Raw genomic sequence first — 23,360 nt, 5'->3', positions numbered from 1 at the left:
CAAGGATCGGACGAAATGGTGATTGAAAGGCTCATTATTTGGAAAATATGCTGAGTCCTGCTGATAGTGGCAGAGTCTCTTAAGTGACACGCAATCTAGCTGTTGTGATGGAAAAATATGCCTTATCGATTCGTTAAAAATCAAACACATATTTTCTCGAATATTTGCATCGTAGTAAGCATAGGAGTAAATCAAAATGTCTAATTCCTCTTGAATACTCTTAAACATACAACAATGTCTTTATAAGATACACAGCACAATTTTTGCAACAGGTTTCGCATCTTAGTTGCTTTTTCCAGGACCTCTTGCTCTTATTGTTGTATAAGATCGATTTCACATCACCTCAGTTAATCCAATAAGGCTCTTTATCGTGTGAGGATAGAAATAGACACATGCATGTGGTTCAGTTAATTAAGGCACATGTTGAATCCGTGTAACGAATTTAGAAACGTTTTTAAATAACGAGTCTTGTTCGAATTATCGATTTTGAACTTTATAGCAATCTTTTCAGTTGTGAACCTTTAGTTTTTACTGCTCGAACTCTACAGAGAGAATAATATATGTATTCTATATATATGTAACTAATCCTTAGATTTTTTCACCTCTTAAAACTTCTACCACCCCCTTTCCGGAGGCCACTTTTTTCAACATATTTTCGCTTTGAGGTCCGTCCAAGAGCGTTAGGCTCTTGGGCGGCGTGACCCCCGGCTCGTCTGCCACAGTTGTGAGTTGGAGTCGCGCCCGGTCCAAATGATTGAAGCGTCTGAATGGATATTTTTCACGAAACATTGTTAACCGAATATAATACATTTGTAAACTGAACAATGTACAAAATGGCAATAAAAGCCCGGTACATTGGAATAAATAAATAACAATATATTTTCGGGTTTCAGACTATTTCTGACAAGGAAGTACTCGAGTCATCAAATTCATATAAATCTGGGGCTTTGTTCAACTACGCAGAAAGGCATCATATTAAACGTGGTTTATTAAAAAAGTGCGAAATTTGGTTAATTTTTTTTTTAAATTCCCTAAAAGTTGAAAATATGCAGCACATAATAAAGAAAATTCGAATGAGACTGCATGCAGCGGTGGTTCAGCGGTACAGAGCAGGACATTCAACGGGAGTGCCGCGGGTTCGATCCCTGGCTCCGTTTTTTTTTTATTTTAATATCTTTTTTTTTAATAAAAAATTCTATTCTTTATTAAGTAGTATTATTGTAGTGTAAATTGCTTATAGTGTCGAATGAAAATCCTCAACAAATTTTTAAAAGCAATGAAAGTGCATCGCATAATTTATCGAATTGTCAATTTGCTAATAGATGAATAAAAAAACTGTATTTACTTACAATCAGCTATCTGAGGATCGTTGTAAATATTATTTATAGTTTTATTGAAATTTTATAAAAGATTATAAAGGTCGAAGACCCAAACCAATTTTTTTTTGGAAAAATAATTTGGAAACCTGGGCTCAAATAAATGTTTAAGTCGTACTTTCAATCCATATGCTCTCGTTGTGATTGTACTTTCTGTTTTAATCATTAGGGGAAAGTGGAGCAACTTTGAATTGGGGCAGCTTTGAAATTGAGCTTTTTTCTCCTATTTTTAAATGAAACTGGACCTTATTATGATATAATCTAGCTCAACAAACCAATTGCGAAGCTAAATTGACAAAATGAATTTTCTTGGAGAAGATAAAACATTTAACTTGACGCTTTGTCCCAAACCTCCCCGATTTGGGGCAGTATGGGACGCATTTTTTCTTGCATAATTTGCATTGTTGGAGCATGTTAATTAATTTTAAGTACTAGATAAAAAATATTTTTTATAGAAATAAAAATATTTAATCTTTTTTTTCCTACTTATAAATTAATATCAATTTAATTTGTACGGTAGAGTCATTTATTGTTAATCAATTATTTAATGTATTTTCTTCTTATTTTTCATCTACCTTTCTTTGCTTTTTTAATTGTAAGTATTGCAATCATGATCATCAAATTCCTCATGCGAGTAGATTTTCTTGCAACTTTAATTTTGAACTCATTGATGGATTCCTGTTTGATTTTATGACAACTGCATAGTACACAGTTTTTCCTTATTTCTCTAAATAGGCTCTCGTCTTGCCCTTTCTGGAGAATTTGTGAGAATTGTAGAGGATATTGCTCGAGAAATTTTCGAGGAAATAGTTTTTAACGCGAATGAGCAAAGGTCGAATATGCTCTGGAGAGTAAATTATTAATTCCCAAGACATTGATGGTTTAATTGTCTCTGTAGTTGGAGACATCTGCTCCACTGGTAAGGTTTGCCCAAAAAGGAGATTTTCAGTAGAAACTGGGCACTACTCTTCATTTTGAGAATAAAAAATTGCACGCCACCTACAATCTTGTCGAAAATCAACGTCCCATTCATCCCCGTTCAGGTGTCCCAAACATCCCCGCGGGCAGTTTTGGTATTTAAAACCTTTATGTAAAAAACCAGAGCATATAATCTCTGAAACTGTGTTCAAAAGTGTTCATAGAATTAAAACAATAAAACTGAGGATATCCATTTTTTTTAGTCAGGATACATCTTAATATTGTTTACGATTGAGTAGTGGTTAAATCCCATTTATTTCAAATGTTAATGAAAAAATCGCCTTGTCTCAGACTACCCCTGTACCAAACCTCCCCGGTCTCCCCTATTTATTTTTTCCATCTATGGTTCTAAGATTGACTTAGCACGTCAAAGACCGGGTTGGTTGGCCCAGAATTTCCTGTGTTCATTGGCGAGAAGTTACTTGATGCGGCTCCCAGAATAGCTACAAGTTGAGAGCCACAACTTAAAAACTTAATGCTTATCTATGAAAATCTAGCACGAACTTATGCAATTATTAGCTTTTAATGCAAAATAGAAAATCCCAATTTTTACTGATCTAAACTTGTGTAGGAAAAGCTGTCAAATACGGATATAAATGTCTCTAGTGTGTAGAACCCATAAGAGAAATTTCTGTCAATATTAGAGATATTATGAAGAACTTTTTGTCAATTTCTGACGTCATGGAAATTTCTGTCCATATTGAAGAGTATTTCCTACACAAAAGTACGAAATTTGCTTCAATATGGACATAAATTTCTCTAGTGTATAGAGACCGTTAGAGCTTTTTCACCATTTTGCTTTGGAGGTTAGTCACCGGAGTAAGATGACGACAGACGTTACCCGAACGAAAGTTTTTCTTTTGTACACTTTTAATTGAATATCCTAAAAACGAAATTATTATAACAAATGAAATAAATAAAAAGAAATTAGATTTTCTCTCGAAATTATACGTTAAAAATTTGAAAAGAAAACCTTTATAGACAAAATTACAATCTTCTTAACCCTTTAACTCTTTCGCGTCATTAGGCTCATATATGACCCGGGGAAAAAACAATTTTTTTTAACTATTTATACATTAATTGAAATCTATCGGTTTGAGCACGACATCATAATAGAAAGATGTAAGATTCTTGGCTAATTTTCTCAAGACTCCAGATATTCAGGAAAAGAAAATATTTAAGATAAAAAATCATGAATTTCGAACTTTGTGAAATGACTTTTCTTTTTCAAAATTTTTTATATTAATTTATTTTTTTCAGCAAAAAGTTCTTTAGAAACACAAAATAGAATATCCAAAGATTGTATATTGCATATTTTGATATAATAAACTACTCTCAATTTTCCAGAAAAGCGTGTAGAATTTTCCGGGTCATATATGACCCTATTGTCCCCAAGGGTAACAGTGTTTTCGTCCCAAACCTATAGCGAAATGTAGTTGGGACATTGTTTTTCTTTGTGAAATGCAGGTGGGACATCTTGCTCCTGGACATTTCATCTTATATATGATGAATTATAACATATTTTGCAATATTTTAGAGTATTCTGCAAGCGTCTTATATTGTGCAATTGTATTGTGTGTGAATAAATATGGGATAAGTTTATTTTTGCCAAATACCACTCAAAATAATGTGACAGAGACTGTTCAAGGGATTATCAGGAAGATTCCTTGAACACCAGGAGTACAATGTTCATCAAGACAATCCAGTTTGCCATGGTTTTGGCCAAATTAGTAACTTCAAGCAAAAAAAACTCTTAAAAAACCCGTGATATAGATTTTGAAAATGGTATGTACACTTCCCTTGAGGACAACAGGGTCATATATGACCCGGGGTTTTTCCGAGTTTTCACGCAATGGAAAATTTTTTTCCTCTCTGAAGAACTATTATATTTGATCATAAAGCATTAGGAAAAACTCAATTTTACATGAGTTCATCTGCTGAATAAAAGTGGAACGCGAAAGAGTTAATGCAATTCAATCTACCAAAGATTTCGAGATATTTTCCAGACAATCACAAATCCTATAGTCAAAGTAACCTTTACCTGTGTGCATTTTCTTCGTAATCTCACATAAATTGTTCTAGTGTGACCAATTAAAGGTATTTCTGGAATGAGAAATATATATTGCGTACCTCTTAAATCGACGCTTTGAAGCATCATTGAATTGTAGTCATTAACACCACTGCCGCCATCAACATTATCTTGGGCATTCTCCTCAAAAGTTGTCGCCTCATGAGCTGTATCGCAGAAATTGCCACTTTCATAGCCATTCTTGTCTCTCTCCACCAATTCCTCCAATGTCACACTCTCAGGACTAACATGAGCGAGCAATTCGTGAATTTCATCCAAATTCTCTGGAGATTTGTTCCCCATCAAATCCCTCTGTTGCCTCTTCAGTTCCAATTCCTCATCGGATAAATTCAACTCCTGTGTCATTGACTCTAATTTTTGTGTTGTATCGTGAATTATAGATGAGAGATGTTGTGTAATAAGTGTTGGTGATATACTACGTTCTGACGTTGAGTCAATGGAATTTTCAGCTGAGAAATCAATGGAATTTATCATGCTGGAGCAAAAGGAAGGGAAGAAAAGAAAAAGAAAATTGTAGAAAATAGCATCTTCTTTGCCTGACAAAGTTTCAAAATTAAATATTTATCATATTTTCAAGAGTGAGGGAGATGTGAATGAACAAATAATATAACTTACTGTGATTCAACGGGCATATTTGGATCACTTGATCTTCTTGTCATGCCACCTTGAGTACCTCCAGCCTCAATGAGATCCCCATATGATCTTGTCTTTGTCATTGGACTCATTGATTCATCATTCTTGGCATCAGCATCATCTTCACTTGTACATGGTGGCAAATCAGCACAATTCTGATTGCCCAAACTACCCAAATAAACCTCACTCCACACCGCCAAATCTCTCACATTGTGGGCAGGCCAGAGAACCTTATCCCTATTTGGTATATAAAGGGGATTTTTGTAGATTGGCCCCGATAGGAAAGGCCAAACAGAAAATGTATGTTCAAACACTGAAGTATCGAGACGCTCCTTCACCGTGTTGCACAAAAATGTCCCAAAGAGACATGAATGAGAATGTTGTGCCAATTTTATCTGCAATGATAAAAAAAGGCAACACATGATTTCACCTCAATTTCCCTCCAATTTAATTTTTTTGCAAATTGCCTCTGTACTTCTTCAAATACTTGTCATGAATAACAAAAATATTTTTTTCACTTTTCTATTCCTCTCTCTCTCTGTCTCTCTGTCTCTTTCTCTTCTCTGTGAGCAAAAACAACTTTTACACAATTGACTTTCAAATGACAACAAAATAAGACACAAAATCAATTGCTTCCATTATTCAAGTTCAATAGCATGGAAGAAACTTCCAAACAAAATTATCATTCTTCTACGTGGTGAGAAAGACGAGGAAAAAAGTATAAAAGATGTCACGCATCATACTCACTAAATATCCCATACTGAATTCAAAGCTACACGGAAACTGTCGATGAATTTGATGAACACAATCCAGCCATTGCAGAAAAACAGGACATCGCTCATTTAAGTCCTCAGAATTCGGACCATGGCCACATCGATCGGCAAATTTGTGTCCAAAACTCAACCATTCTCGCTCAACAAGAGTCCGGAATCCCTTAAAGAAAAATATTTCACAATTAAATTTTTCCTTACTTTTCTTTTCACACCCCAAGACAATTTAGAATTATATTGTAACAACTTTTGTAATTAACTTCAGAATAGTTTAACTTCACAAAATCATGATGATCATTAATTTCTCCCAATACACTTTGTAGATATACTTGATATGAGTAAAAGTTTGAATAATTTGCAAGTTTCATTAAAATTTACAAATGGCGAACTAAAATGTTTACAAAAAAAGCAAGCAATTTTTTTTAGAAAAAAATTGAAAAAAAAAGTTGCATACAATCAAGGCTCTGTATAAAATACTTAGGACAATTCCGGAAAGGCCAGGGATTTTAAGACGCTGCGTGTTCGATATAGAACACAAAGCAATATCTATATTTTTATTCGGTTTTGAATGAATTAAGAACAATTTCAGAGAAATTAAATATGATAAACAATATTTTAAGGTTACAAAAAACACTTCTAAAATAAAAATAACAAAAAAATAAATTTGTAGTAAAAATATTACATTTCAAAGTTCAGTCATTATTCGAAATTTGGAATATGTCCGATATATGGTAAAGTTCCCCTATATCTACATAACCAATGTAGTCGTCATCAAAAATATTTTCAGAAATTCAGAGACCTGTCCTTAGTCCCTAATTAAGTTTATTAAGTTTAGTTTTTTGGGATGAACTTTAATTAGAAATAAGGTAACTACCAAATTTAGACATAGTTGCATGCATGCGCCAATATTTTAAGTTGGAAATGTAATATTTTTATTACAAACTGATTTTTGATCAGAAATTTGGTCAAATCATCAAAATCATCATCAAAATCAATTTGAGCAAATAAACAAATTATTTAATTGGGGAATGGACCGGCTTGTGAATAAATAAACTGGCGTGAGCCCCAGACTGTCCGCGAGGAGCTATCTCTAAACACGTCTGCACTTCTGCACTGCACGCCAGTCCACCAAGAAGAGAGAGTTCTCCCTTTCACCACTTGCATACTTATTCGTTACTAATAGTCCTATAAGATACTCGCTTGACAGTCGTCTTCACCACCCTCAGAGGTTCTGGTCCTGAAAAGGAGACTATTGTCTCGAAAAAGTGGGAATTTTTCCAAAGCAGAGCCTTTGTTGCTTACGGCGGGTTTTATTGCTCTTACAAATTTGAATTTATTTTATATCATTCTTGACCTTTCCCACACACCATGCGTCCACCGCCGTCTCAGCGTTGATTCCAACCCCCAGAACTAAACGGTGGATATGTCCATTCACTGGTTGTATGTTTTGATTTTACAATTAATTAAGGATAGGCCAGTCAAAAAGAGAGAGAGAGCAAGATTGCCAAGCTAATCTAATCAGCTGTATGGCAATTTAATATTAACCTAACTTCCATTATAGGGCAAAGCGCGCTACCTTTGCTCGATTTAAGCTTCGGGTAAATCATTTCTTTTAAAGTGTTATAAATGAATTTGGCCCATTATAATATTATATTTTAATAGCTACTCCAATGTCTCAAATCCTCAGAAAAGAGCTTTGCAAGAAATCTATAAGGAACATAGAGAAAAAATGAATTATCCGAAGCTTGAGTCGTCCGAAGGTAACGTGCTTTCCATTACTTCATTCAAGAAGTGTTGCTAGGAACCTTGTAGATAATTTATCGTCTTTGTTTTGTCTAAAACCATTCTTAACACAATTTAAAATGAATACACATATAGATATAACTTTGGGAAAATTTTAGCCACATTGATTCTCATAGTTCCTTGCCCTTCCGGAATTCTTCCAAAGATTTTTCACATCATTTCGTTCGTTGAAGCGACATTTTTTCGTATTGTATAATCTCTAGAGTATGCAAAAACCAAAACTTAATAGAAATTTGAGGAATAAAAGAATTGGTCGAAATTGCAAGCTGGCCGAAATTTGGTACAGTTACCCTAAAACGGATGTTTTTACTGAATATAAGAAATATTTATGCATACAATTAAAGCTTTGCTATAAAAAAAACTTCTTCGAACACACAAGATTTTTCTAGATGGAGAACAATTTTGTGTTTTTGTTTTTTAGCTTTCCTCTTTGTCAAGATATTTGCGATTACCGATCGGAAGAAAAGTTTTCATTCTAAGTTCATTTCTCTCCCGTGAGATAAATTTCTAAATCCTTAAATTACTATCTTAAATGGACTTCAGGTCTAAGGCTTGTAGCTATATAGCACAACTGTTCTAATTCTTATTAGTCAATTTTTTTCGAAAAATTAAACTTAGAATTGGATTATTAAGGGCACATAATCTATTATTAAATTCTGGATAACTAATTAAATTTGTTGCTATTTCGGATTTGAGGCCCTCGGGCATTGGGTTCAACCTTTAGCGTTTTATGCCCCTCTTTATCAGTTTCCCATTAACTAAGCCGTTCCTCGGCTTAAGCTGAAAGACGGATTAGTCAGAAACTGATGGAAATATAATCTCATCATTATTTTGATTATAAATTGCATTAATCCGTCTGTCGGCTTAAGTCATAAATGTGTCTATGGAATTAGATTCCTTAACTAGAAAAAAAAATTACCAATAACAATTTGTTTTACTATGTTTAAACCCTGTGAAAAGTATCCATAGTAAGAAATAGCAATAACTCGGTAATAATCTATACAAAAGGCAACTGAATGTAATTGTATTACGGTGCTATTACACTAGGATTTTTTACAATTTAATTTTAAATTGAACTCAGCAAATTGAGCATTAAAATTGCGAGAACCATTTGAAATTTTTCATAGCCAGGACACATTTTTTGCGAGAAATTTGCTAAATAAAAAAAAAGCCGCGCAGATTGCCAGTTGCCAGTTGTTTTATTTTGTCATTTATAATTTTGTTACATTATTAGAAAAATGAGTGAGTCCAGTGATGAGGAAGAAATTTTCCTACTTTATGTAGGATACATGTTCAATAAAAATGTGTCTCAAGGTAAAAGGAAGAGATTGTGGGCCAAAAAATGGATCCAAGAGAGATCTGTTCACGGATTCATTGAAAAAAATGAATGATGATACCGCAAATGGTGATTTTTTTGGACACAACAATTTTCTTCGTATGGCTACTTAAGAACTTGAGGAACTACTTCACATAGTTGGACCTCATTCGCAGAAAGAAACAACAAAAATGAGGGTGTCTGTCTATATCGCCTAAGTTTTACAGCTGAATGTTGAAATGAAGAATAACTTCAGTTGAACTTCAACTTCAGTTGAAGAGTGTAATCTTTCACACCACTATTATAGTGTTAAATTTGGAAAAAGTGTTTAATTTAAAAATGATTAATTTAAAATTGATGAATTTCAAGATGTTGAATTTGGAATTGTTGAATTTTTATGTGTAAACTCAAAAATTGTTGAGTTCTGTAAATTGATGTATTTTCTTTTCATTTCGAAGATTTTGATTTTTTTGCCTTTTTGACATTTTTATTGGTTTTTCATGTACTCGGTATACCCCTAATGCGAAATGATTACATCTGATGCTCGGATCATCACGATATACTTATTATGCATATAAATATTTGATGTTCTATATATGACTTTTGCCCAATGAAAAGCATCTCGACTGAAGTATAAGTCTTAATTGGAAATTCAACAATTTTTACACAACTTTTGTTTAAAAAATCAACAACTTTTGTCTCAGACTTCAACAACTTTTGTTTAATAATTCAACAAATTTGTTTGCAATACACAAAGCTTCACACTATAATAGTGTTAAAAATTATGATCAAACTATAATAGTGTTAATTTTTGATCATGTGACAAAAAAACCATAAAATTGTGTATTTTTTCACACTATAATAATGTGAAAAACTATAATCATACTATAATAGTAGTGGTGATTTTCAGAATTTGTCAAACAGTTTTAAATCACGAAACATTGTTGAAAAATTTTTATGATTATAACAGTGAGAAATTTTACACAGATCGCAATTAAATAATTAATTTATTCGATTTCACACTATTGTTAAAATTTTACACATTTTCAAATTAAACAACATTGTTAAAAATTAATAATAATAGTGGTAATTTTCAATCATGTGACAATAAATTACTAAAATGTTGTGCATTTTTTAAACATTTTTAAATTAAACAACTAAAATGGTCGATTTTGCACTATTATAGTAGTAAAATTTTACACATTTTTTTTACTATGCATCTTTAAGCCAAAAATTATACCTCCGACATCAGGGGGTCTAATTTTTGGCTTAAACGGTAATCCACTGTTTAAATTTATTCTATTTCTCGTTCAAACATTAGAAAACGGTGGATCATCCTCGAATTATCTTTATACTTTGATTCAATATTCAGCTGTTAATTTTCTGAGTTGAAACTAATTTGAGCAACCGAATTTATGCTATTTTAGCATATTTAAACATGTTTTAGTGGGCCAAGTATTAGTTTATATATCAATAAATAAGCGAAAATCTATTAATTCAAATGATTTTTAATGCATATGAACTATTCATCTGAAAATTAAATTAAATTTACAAATTGAAAAAAATCCTAGTGTGATAGCACGGTTAGACTGTAATTAAAATATCTACAAAAAACATTATTTGTTGATTAGATAATGATGATGTCACTATATTTTAATTTTTAAATGTTTAATTTAAAAGGCAATTACGTAGACAAGTTTACAACTAAAAAGACCTCTCCATTGACCTGAAGATCATTAAATCCACCCATAATTGCACTTGTTAGAATAGGAATGTTTAAAAATAAAAAAGTTGTTTCACCTTCAATCTTGAAAGTTTTGTCTTAGATTAATTTTTGATTAATTTTTAGAATTTATAAATGGTATATAGACTTACATCGACAGTTCTGTAGTAGGGATCGAGACATAATTGTGCTGTAGCAACAATCTGTGGAGTTCTATCCCATCCATCTGAGCAATGCACTAAAACAGGTCGTCCATTCACCTCAATGGTACGGCATACAGTCATGGAGGCCGCCAGTAATCCCGACATATGCTGCAACCATGCGGTCCTCTCCAAATTCCCCAGCCAATTGTGCATGTCCGGTGGCGATGCACACAGCTGCCTTAGGGCATGAAAACTCTTGCGAATGGCATGGATATTGCCCAAATTCATAAATTGAATCTCAGCCGAAGGATAGTACTCAATGCATTCACATCCACCACCACGGGCTCGATTTGTCACAGCCGACGTATAGGATCGTGCATCGACAATGAGAATTTTCTTTGGTTCATCCATTCGCACCTCCTCATGACTCCCTTCTGGACTGGACGGGGCACTCTCTGACGAAACACTACTTGGGGCATTTGTTCCATTTTTCCTCTGTTGCTCACCACGATCAAAGGCGCACGCATCCACAAAGGCTTTGAGCAATTGCTCATCCTTGGAATTGCGCCAACCCAACCAGCCAACTTCAGGTTGACTGCATCGGGATATAATGGCCCCAGACGTCTTATGACGCCACACAGCCACTGGAATCCGTCTAGAACTGCGAAAATTCGCCACACTCTGGAGTGTCTCGTCAGAAATGCAAAACGGCACGAGAAAATATCGTGGATAGGAGGGACACAATTTGAAGTCAGCATTAACATTGCTTATTCGCCAAGCTCCTTGTAAATCAAATTGCAATCGATCAACCTATAAAAAAAAAACAACATCAAATCCGGCCCGAAAAAAAAAGAATCTTATAGCAGAGAAACCCCAATAAAACGACAAAATTACTTATATGCAGACCTCATATTTGTGTTTGCCAATGTAATAAAAAATAAGAAATCACATGCGAAATTTTATGTATTGGTGCAAAATCACTGAACTCCCCGACGATACCAGCGTCATTATTTTATAAGTGTTATCACTTTTTCTGAAGAGTCACAGCTCTGAACCACATAAATGTCAAAGGTGAGTAAATGTCAATACTATATAAGGCGGGGACGATTTTTTTTTGCCATGTTTCCACAAAAATCATAAAGCAGGAAAAAAAATCTCAAATTGGCCGAAAAAGTAAAAAAAATAACACCGCAAAATTTATCAAATTAATTGAAAAAAAAATTACCTCTTTGCGGAAGTCATCGTCACAATTTCCGGCCTTTTGCAGTCGACCAGTCCATTCATTATCCGTAGAACAAGGTGATTCTGATGCCCACGCATAGAACGGAAATGCAAATAGCGACTCAAGATTATCTGGGACGCCAACGGAAAGAGAAATGCGTCTCTGCCACTCAGAGCATTGCTCTGCGGTATCAAAAGAGCATCTGCAATTTTAAAGTTCACATTATATGGTGCGTCTTATGCAATTTTCAGCACATAATAAATTTTGTTTATTGAATACAACAAACACACTGCTGAAAAAACCCATTTTACCAACATTTATGGATGTTTAGTCTAATTTTATAGTTAGAAACTTTCATTTAACCCAATGATCTCTTTATTCTATTATGACCAAAGATTTTAATTTAACTTAGACTAAGTGAAAATTTTGTATAATAATGAACTTTACTAATACCATTAACACTCTATTTATTTGTTCAAAAAGGAGCTTTTAAGTTTAACATCCCTCTGGATTTAATATTGAGATAAAAAATTTTAAATAAAAAGAAGAGATAAAGAGCTGAGATATTCAGCAAGCCAATTTCATTCAACATTTCTCTTTTCAAAGCTTTAACAATAAGAAGTTTGTGGTGCGAAAGTTTTTTTGCAGTCCAAAAGACTTTAGTAATTAGCTTTCAAAAATTTTGTATAGTTCCGCGATAATCACAAAAAAATATATCTAAGTTTGGGTTACAAACGTATAATAGGGGAAAGGCTCATAATTTTGGACAGTTTCTAAATTTGGACAGTTTGAGGATAAAATTGGACACTAAAAATAAATTGATTAAAATTATGGATTTTATTCCACTTCCATTAAATACTACTGCTCGTAAACTTTTCTTTAATTTTTAATGTTTAAAAATACTCTGTACCGATCAGACGTAGTAGATCGGATTGGTAGATAAGGGCCATACTTAAGTTCTAGAATTAAAGAAAAGCTTACGGGGCAAAGACCACCCGCATCTTACGGTATACCAAATTCTGAAGAGCTTGCAATTTGATTACAAAGATACTTGTTATGTTTATCAATATTCAATAATTTCTTATTTTTTCATTTTCTTTCTAGGAGTTGAATAATTACAATGCCTGCGAAATAAAAGACTTTAGCCTCTATGGCTTCTATGAACTGCAAGATGCTGTAAAAATGGTCTTGAAAGAATGTAGGAAACTTTGTGTCCCATATTGAACATAAAGCAACGTCTATATTTTTATTAGTCATTATTCAATGTACTAGGGATTATTTTAGAAAAAAAACAGGAGCGGTTAACTACTTTTCAAGGTGTAAACAAGACTCTCGAAGATGAAATAACAATTTAACCTCAGAAAATTGGTGCTTACAAGCAATCTGTCTCAAATTCAGTATAGTACCCCTACACCTAATTTCGCAATACTTGTCTATCAACTAAAATCAACTTGTTCCCGAGTTTATTTAAAGAAGTCTTTTGATACTGTGAATATTTTTTTAAAAAATAAGAATCACGCTATATAGGGTAAAGTCAGCTCTTTTCGCCATGTAAGCACTTTTTGACCACCTGAGATAAAACAACTATTTTAAGGAATTTAAGAATAAGTTGTAATTCAATTCTCACAATCTATGAGAATTCTACTATTCAAATGGGTTTTAACGTCTCTTAATTATTTAAAATTTATTTTAAAACAAGTGGCAAAAAGTACTGAAACAAGCATAATTGAGGTGGAAAAATGCATATGTTTCAATTAGATTTACCAAAATTCTCGAGACAAATCTTAGATATATATATAGATATTGTTTCAAAGTATCTTTACACAACAATTCATTTTAATCTGACAAAAATTTTATACCTTACGAGGCCGTTAAAGCCTAAAGATGACCAAAAGTATTGACTCTACCCTATACTTTAGGAGAAAAACTATTGGCCTTGGAAAAAAATATTATTTGTTTATTAGTTTACAATGGGTTGATGACAGATCTGATTCGTTTCAAATTTTTCAAGCTCATCAGCAATTTCTAAGACCTTTTCGATGAATTCAAACTTACCCAAATCGGTTGGGAAATAGGGGAAATAGGTCTTCTAGAGTAGAGTTATGTTTAAACTTTAACATTAAAAACTTATTATCAGGAGTAACTTAACAATATTTTCATAGCCAGTTGGCCCTTTAAGGACAAGATGTTTCAACAAAATCAATGAAATGTATTACATCTAACCTTGGTGATTCCAACAGAGTCTGATTCGGTATATTTATTTCCTCTATGGACAATAGGAACAAAAATAGCCTAAAAATTTAAATAATTTTTCCGACAATATCAATGAAAAGTAATCTTCACTCTTATGAAAAATTCAATGCGGTAATTTAAAAATTCATCACTTTTGAGCTTAAATATTTACTATAATATAAAAATATTTGGATATTTGCAAAAAATATTCTTGATTTCTACAACCTTCTTCTTTACGATTACGTACAAAAATGAGAAAAAAAATGATTTTAGGTAGTCAGGAAAAATTATTTTCTCTATGGGTCGCGGGTGACCCAATCGTCCTTAAAGGATTAAACCAGAATAAGTCTTTTTAAATTAATTTTTATAGGGCAACTTTGGCTTTTCCTCCCTGGATAAATCAAATGTTCAGAATTTACTTCACTTCATGTCAAAATGCATATTTGAGATAATTAATATAAGGGTAAGAGGCTATATTGTAATACCTTAAACGTAAGATCATACCCTACCTATAGGATTTTTTGTATTAATATATTTAAGGTTCGTTTAAATTTTTTCATTGTAGGTATATGAACAAGTACAGATTTAATGGAAAGATTGCCGAACCTAAAAAGCGTTTAAATCGAAAGTTTTATTTTTTTAAAATGGTTTCTCAAGAACTTCAAGAATTTATTGAGACTTTTGATATTAAGAAATCCTATTTTAAAATTTTCTTATACACCTCTGCGTCCTACAGAACAATAATTTTTTTCACTATTTCATATTTAAATGAAAGAAAGTAATTCCCTTTTTAATTGAAAATTAAAATTGAAATTAAAACCGAAATTTATACATATTGCAAGGGGTGTTCGCGTTTGTGTTCGATAAGCAAATCGTACTTCCGCTATTTTAATGGCATTTTGATGATTTTTCGATTATTACAAAATTTAGATAGAGAATTTTGGGCACTTTCAGAATGCGGTTTTATCTAAAAAAAAATTGTCCTGAAGATTTTCTAGAATTTTTGATTTTCCAAACCCTTGTTCACTGTACAAGTACCGCTTTCAAGATTTTCTTAAAAAGTTTAGCTGAAGAGTGGCATTTTTGCATAGCATGCACTGCACATAACTCGGTTAATGAATGATACACTGAGAAAAAAAGAGGCTGCTATTAACTTTTTTTCGTCATAACTTTAACACTTTTTGGGTGTAAAAATATATCAACATTTTTTAATGTTAATTTGACACCTTTTAAGGGTACAATCAACATGAAAGAAGGGTAACTTTAACCCATAATACACCTAAAAAGCATAATATTTACACAGATTTCGGATCAATACTGCAGGGTAAAATTAACATTTCCGGAATGTTATTTTAACTTTTTCGGATTTCTCTCAGTCAGTGTAATTGAATACATGATTAAGCAGGATGATTAAGCACTAAAAACATTTATTTTAAAATTAATTCACTATTTTTATCTTTTTTTTATTTTCTAGATTTAATCTATCCAATGTTATCGCATTTGTGAAGAACCTGAGTTCAATCCTTAAAAATTTTTAGTGTAATAGTGGCGTTGAATGTATATTGTTTTCGCGTTATTTGAACGCGAAAACAAAGCAGAAAATTAAAAAAAAAAACGTGTTCGGTTAATGACATTTCCCTGTCAACGTGTGACAGAAACTAAGTCTAATTAGGGACAGCTTAGAACTAAAAACGTTAAAATAAATATTTTCGAAGCTAAAATTGTGTTATATATGAGTATTTCAAGTTTAACTCCAACATCATACGTCATTAAATATTATTAAAAAGTATTATTTAATTGTTTGAGGGTTTCCAAAAAAATTTTGATTTCACTAGAAATTCAAAAGGTATCAGTGTGACACTACTTTTAAATTATCCACAAAAGATTGATATCGAAAGTGTCGAGGATTTTCCCCAGATTCAGAGATGGGAATAATAAGTAGTTTGTACATTTATATCATTCGGATGCTATTAGTAAATTAATTACATACTATCAGAATCTACCATAAGGTCATGTAGATTGTGATAAAATCTCTATGTTTACTTTGAAAATTAATTTTTTTTTTCAATTCCCATTGCCAATAAAATGATTTATGATATGAAGTTCAAATTCACGATTTTCATGTTAGAATTTATTGCAGAAAATGTGAAAATTAATCATAAAGTTCACTGCACATTAACATCAATATCGATTGAATGGGATCTTCTTCTAGATTCTCTCTGAAGAGAGGATAAATTCAAGCACAAACACCACACATCACAGTCTCTAATTAATTAACAATCACTTTTCCCATGGGAAACTTAATTCGACTTGTAACATATTTGATACTTACTTAACCGTACTGGCGTCTTTGCAATTTATCACTAAATGAAATAATTCCCTCACTTGAGCCGATTCTATCAGTCCAAGTGGAACAGATGTCTCTTGAAAAGTACTGCTTGATGATTTTAATAGGAAAATCCTATAATTGGATAGCGCCAAGACACCATCCGAAGTACGCCCAATGTACTTAACTCCCTCACCAGCAACTGCAGTAAAAATTATAGTTAGTTAATACTTCATTGCCGTGAAAAAAAAAATATATATATATATATAAATCAATTTTTGCCCTAGTTTTCCACTATATAATACTCACGTTCAGTGAAGGGAATTGCCAATTTCTCCTCTTCCTTCTCAAGTGTTGGTTTCGGATACAATTCACCCACTCGCACCATCCACATGGAATGGGGTGGAGAACCATCGGAACCTTCCATGTTCACACTGTCGAAGAGATATGACTTAAATGAAACACTCTACCATAGAAGCAACTCTTGAGGAACATCCAAGACATGCGGGATTTTATTTCACACACCCCAGTGAGAGAGAGAGAGTCAATAGCCTCAGCAATTCTGAAGGACGAAATTTATGGTGTGAATCTCATGAGTAAAATTATTTCGTCTGTCCACGAATTTTCTCGTTCAAATAGACACGAAATGCATTCAACTATTATAAATAGCTTTTAGCCGGAAAAAGACGGTAGTTGGAAATTTTATTTCATTTTTTTTTTCATTTCAATTTAATTTGTCTTCAATTAAAATGTATATTATTTAACAGGAAAGAAAATAATTATGAAGTATTTATTTAATTCGATAAGAAAACTAATAAAGTAACCAAATGAGAAAAAATAAGCAAAATATTCAACCTTATTTTGGAAATTCTATAAATAGGGTAGAGACAGTACTTTTCGCCACCATTAAGCTTTAGGGGCCTCGTAAGGTGTTTTATTTTTGTCAGACTAAAATGAATTTTTGTATAAAGATACTTTGAAGCAATATCTATCTATATATCTAGGATACGTCTCGAGAATTTTAGAGAATCTCATTGAAAAATATGCATTTTCCTCAATTATGTTTGTTTCAGTACCTTTTGCCACCTGCTTTAAAACGAATTTCAATTAATTAAGAGACGTAATAACGTATTGGGAAATTACAACAGAACATATTATGAGTGTTAAAATGCTACTTATTCTTAAATGCCTTAAATTAGTTGTTTTATATTAGGTGGCGAAAAAGTGCTTACATGGCGAAAAGGGCTGACTCTACCCTACCCAGAGGATGCTGGGGGAGTTTCACGCATTCAATCAAGGCTTTCAAAAAAAAAATTTTTTTTTGATAAAAACGGATGGCAAAGCGTCTGACGTTTCGCGTGCTGTTTGAACTCCCGAGGAAGGACATCTGCCTTTTTCGCAAATTTTTCGGCTTCATATAAAATTATTGTCAATTTGAATTTGTCTATAAATCACCATAAAACCATTTTAAAGTTGACAATTTTTCAAGAAAAGGATATTTTAAGAAATTATAAATATTTTAATTAATTATTTGACCAAGTCAGGTGCAAATTAGGCCCTTTAATCTTAAACAAAATTCAAAATAGTGATTTAACCGGTGAAAGGTAGCTACACTGAGAAAAAAAGAAGCTGCGATTAACTTTTTTTCGTCATTACTTTAACACTTTTTGGGTGTAAAAATATATCAACATTTTTTAATGTTAATTTTACATCTTTTAAGGGTAAAATCAACATGAATGAAGGGTAACTTTAACCCATAATACACCTAAAATGGGTAATATTTACACCGTTTTCGGATCAATACTGCAGAGTAAAATTAATATTTCCGGAATGTTATTTTAACTTTTTCGGATTTCTCTCTCAGTGTAAGGACGAAATGTTGAGCTGGACTAAAAACCAAACATATCCGAAAATCATTGTAATCGCTTAGGCCAATTTGAAAAAAAATTGGAAAACCATCACTTTTTATGTGTTTTAGGGGGATAGCAAACGGTTGAAGGGAGAGGTTAAAAAGACAAAGATTAGTTTCGAGATATTGCCAGGAGGGTTACCTGAGACCGAAAGTCGATAACTCTTACCGTTTGAATTTTATACGGGCCAGAAGACAAAAAAATGCGAAAAATAGTATTTTTTCAAAATAGATCTATTAACGTTAGGGTAGAGTCGTCACTTATGGACAGCTTCAAGTTCTTATTTAAAACAGATTTTGGAAAATCACTAAATTGTTAATCACATCAAAAACTAATAATTTTTTGATTTTTCGAAATCTTTTTTTTTTAGGTTTTTCAAGATTTTTGCACGCTGTCTATAAGTGTATAACGTCCATAAATGGTGACTCCACCCTACTTTCTCGATTCATTACCGTTTATGACTGATGCAGTCGGGTTTCGAATTTCATAACTTTTCAAAAAAAATCCAACTTAGACCACATCGGTTGAAAAATAGGCCCTCTAGGGTGATTGACCCTTGACTTTGAATAGGCCATTTTTCCGGTGAAAAGTGTCTAGGGACGAAATTTTCACCTGGACTATTTCCAAAACATATCCGAAAGGAACGAAATTCCCTAAGCTAATTTTGAGATAAATCAAAAATCGTGTAATTGAAAAATAACGACCGTAGTTTATATGAGTTGGACAATTTGGTGCAGCAGCCAAAAATAAAAACTAGTACTTAGTTTTTATTTTTGGTTGCTATTACCGAATTGTCCAACTCAAATATCATGTTTTTAGAGGGGATTGAAGGGGTGGAGAGGATGATTCGGTTAAGTTAGTTCGTTAGAGAATGTTGACTGGGAGGGGTCACCGAAGACGGCAGTTAATATCTCTTACCGTTTGGAGCCCAGAATGGTGAGAAGTTAAAAAAAAACTGGATTGTAGAAATTGTTCTCTCGTTGAGTTCGAGCAGTTAAAATTGATATCTGGAAAATGTCCTTTACATTTTCAAATATTCAATGAAAAAGGGAAAATAACTGGACTTAGTTAGCTTGATCCCCCTCCCCTTTCTCGAATTGCGGTTAAAAAATAATCATTAGATGAAACGTATTCCACAAATAAAAGTGTTTTTAGTTTTATTTATTTATTTTTAAATTAATTATACGTAGGTATGTTTATATTTCTTTATAATTAAATTCACGAGAGATTTTGACTTAAATTTAACTTTGCATATTTCGGTCATTTGCAATTCCATTATATCAATGCAATGGTTCAAACTAAGAATGGTATATAGTTACAGTCCTGCCTGAATGATTCAAAAGTATTTCAATCTTCCTTGCTCCCGTTTCAATGCTGAAGTAGCAAACTTTCTAAAGTCAATCCCTCTGTAATTGACTAATTGATAATAGTAAAATAATGAATATGACCTGATTCCTGGTGTTCCCGGTTTTAAAGAATCTGAAAATCCAGATCGTACGGATAAGGAAGGAAGATGAGATGTCATCCAAAGACCCCAAATAGCTATCTCTAACAGTTTGGCTTTTAGATCCCTTGAGAAAACCGACTCAAAATTAGTAAATATTCAAAAAAGGAATTCTAATTTTCTCACTCTGTAGAGTTGGAGCAAAGAAAAGTTAGAAACCATCCATTTGCAAGTCAATCGGTTTTTCGCTTATTGAACTTACAACACAAATACAGTTTGTTGATTTATTTAGTGAAGAAGAGGGTAGGGGAAACTGGGGCACCACCAAACAGGGGTACCACCAAACACTGCGATTTTTTCAATAGGTATAAGACTTCAGAGAATGAGACTTACATGAAATCATAGATACTATAGGGATGCTTGTCCAGAGAAAGAATGATCCACATAATTCAAGTAGTTCAGAAATAAGAATCTTTTTTCGCAAAATTGTGAGATTTTGATAATTTTAGTCATTTATATATCTACCTGGAAAATAAAACTGAAATAAGTTACATCAAATTTCACTACACCAGTACTTTCCTACATGTTTTGGGATAATATTTATGTATCTACTAAAGAAATTAATGTTCACATTTTTTTAAAAGAATATAAAATCCATCACAAAACAGAGTTTGGGGCACCAACAAACAGGCAAATTTCTCACAATTACAGATGTCGCGAGCGTAGCTTGAATGGCAAAATTTTTCCTCTTATCTTTCTTACTCTTCATCTCCCTCTTTGTTTGATTTCAGAAATTTATATCTATTCATGGGATTTTCATTCAAGACTCAAGAGAAATATAGTTTCAAGAATCCAATTTTGCATTAAATGATTCTTAATGATTCTTAAGTGATTTTAATCAAGGATTGACGAATAATTTCTCGATTTTATTACAAATAATAAGAAGAGCGCGTAAAATTTGAACTTTAGGTATAGTGTTTGCCACGATTTTAGTGGCGCTGCTTTCCAGTCAGAAGTGGAATGTTGTCAAAATGATGAAAAATCTATTGACAAATATGTTCGGTGTGCAGTGCTTTAGTTTTTTGCTATTTTGGTCACTAATTCTAAATTTTGCAGTGCTTTTTTGAGAATTATTTACATTTTCAATACATTCTTTATAATTAGGAATTGTGGTGAATGCCCAAAATAACTTCAATGGGTGAGAAAAACAGGTGTTTTTTGGTGCCCCAGAAAGTGTTTATTGGTACCCCGGGTGGTTGGAAAAAAGCGAAAAATGCATGGTGATACAATTTTCCTTTTTACGGAAAATTGAAGTGCTTCACATCATCCTTGTATACATTAATATGCAGCCTATACCCAAGAGTATAACATGGGGTAAGCAACATATTTCTAAAATTCACAGTTTTCTTAGGAAATTCAGTCAAAATCGCATTTTTCAAAAGTGTTTGGTGGTACCCCAGTTTCCCCTATTTAGCATTTATAATAACCAGTCGTCAGCTGATCGTATGTTACTTTGCTACAATCAACTGATAACTGGTAAATACCGCCTGATAATGATTGTAAATTGAAAAGAAAAATATATAAACACTTTGACTACACAAGAATGGGGATTAGTTGAAGTAACCGGTGGTGGTTTGATAATTGATAAAGTGAATTAAAATTGTGCGCTTGATTATTGCGAAGCCAGAAATAGATTCTTTTTTTTTCTTACTGCAAACTCTCAACGCAGGTATAAACTGTTCATTTTTAATTCCAAACACAACAACCCCAAGCATTTAAAATTAAAATCTCTTTCTCTCTCGCTTTTAGTGCCAAGAGCTCATCTCTCGACTAGACTTTTGACTTTCAGATCAACAGTGGATATTATTCAAAACAGCAACAATGTCTATCTACTATAGAGAATTCCAATTCTATCCAATGCCATTTCATTATTCACACCACAGACAATTTGAAAAAGAGTGTGTTACCTGAATCGATAAAAATGCCGAAGACGCGACCAAATGATAGTGTTATACATGAAAATTATATACAACTGTGTTATAAACAAACCATTGAGCAAAACAACAACAAGAGAAGACCAACTTCTAACCACCAGAACCAATATACTGTGAGCGACAATTGCTTTGATACATCGCAGACTTTCTTTTCCCACCAATTTTAAAATTGATAACCGCACAAATTTTATCAGTCGTCATGCCAAAAATACCGCCACTTTTATCATACATTTAATATCTCTGTCAGACCTCAAATGTTGCACGCCGGAAAAAAAATTTATAACCACAATTCGATAAGATTACATTTAAGACATCATCACAATTATAATGCAATGTGCTTTACAACACAAAGTCAACATCAGAGGTATTTAATTTAAAACATCACCTTCCAAAATAAATACATACATTTTTTTTGCACATCGCAGTACAAAAATGCTATCTTAATAGATAATCTCTTTTGTGGAAAAATTGTTACAATATAATATTGTCAACACTGCACAATTTACTGTGCTTCTCGTATTTAAACTCACAATTATTTAATGTATACCAAATGAGAAGAGAATGTTATACCATCGGCAAATTGACCTACATAAAATTATTTATTTTTCTCTCTGTCTCCCACATTTTATATATTATTTTGTATCACAGTGAAAACATTTCCATGAAATAATCTTGACTTCGTTTTCTTTTTTTTTTGCATCGCAATTCGATCTATACAGTATTATCCTTATTAGGCAAGCAGCACCAAAAGTGGCTTTTCTATCGTACATATCACCAATTTTGTGCCAGTTGTTCTTGGTAAAAAGAAAAACATTCTAATCTTAATTTCCTGACTGTTGTTAATAGCATATAGATTTTTAAATATATCAAATATTCCCATAGCTTAAATTAATATCGCGTATAATGTGTCAACTAATTTCAATTACATCCTGAAAGCTATGAAAAATAATGTTCCAAACAATTATTCTAAGTTTGTGTTGTCATTACGTTAAGCACAAATTGCATTGACTAATCCTTTCTACGCATAAAACTAAAATCAATTTATTTATCACAATTTAAAATTTTGGGATATTATAAATTTTTCCACAAATTATTTTATTTAGTAAAACAGTTTTGAATTAATGTAGTTTGAATTAATGTAGTACATATAACTCAACTTGACTTCTCTTGAAATTAAAAAAAAAGCTTCTTTAAAGCACGTTCCCCATATGATTTAAATTAACAAGAAAAGAAGATTACTATTAGATTTAAAACTTTGTAATTTAGAGTTAAGACAAGAATTCAATGATTAATTATCATCATCTTCTAAAGGTCTTCTAATTAGTTAAATATTCCTGAAACTGCCATAACGCTCTTCTAGTTTATGTCCTTCTAATTTGATACTTTCGTTGATTACTGAGAA

The 23,360-nt window shown here is 32.4% G+C and overlaps 1 protein-coding gene across 8 annotated transcripts in view; it reads right to left on the bottom strand.

The window, feature by feature from the left end:
• LOC129804613 (myotubularin-related protein 4) overlaps nt 1-23,360 on the bottom strand; it is a 50,161-nt gene that overhangs the window by 17,585 nt on the left and 9,216 nt on the right. For 6 of the 8 annotated variants that reach the window (XM_055852106.1, XM_055852166.1, XM_055852144.1 and 3 more), the window contains exons 2-8: nt 16,920-17,044; nt 16,617-16,812; nt 12,056-12,254; nt 10,840-11,640; nt 5,824-6,009; nt 5,059-5,471; nt 4,485-4,918 (exon numbers count right to left, since the gene is read on the bottom strand). In XM_055852106.1, the coding sequence (XP_055708081.1) occupies nt 4,485-4,918; nt 5,059-5,471; nt 5,824-6,009; nt 10,840-11,640; nt 12,056-12,254; nt 16,617-16,812; nt 16,920-17,044 (2,354 nt within the window). Of the gene's footprint in view, nt 1-4,484; nt 4,919-5,058; nt 5,472-5,823; nt 6,010-10,839; nt 11,641-12,055; nt 12,255-16,616; nt 16,813-16,919; nt 17,045-21,931; nt 22,076-23,360 lie in introns of those variants that run through there. The other 2 variants (XM_055852155.1, XM_055852121.1) reach the window with 2 other exon arrangements.

This window comes from Phlebotomus papatasi, chromosome 1, assembly GCF_024763615.1.
Source record: "Phlebotomus papatasi isolate M1 chromosome 1, Ppap_2.1, whole genome shotgun sequence".
In the NCBI taxonomy this organism is placed as follows: domain Eukaryota; kingdom Metazoa; phylum Arthropoda; class Insecta; order Diptera; family Psychodidae; genus Phlebotomus; species Phlebotomus papatasi.
This window is presented reverse-complemented; position numbering and strand designations above follow the sequence as displayed.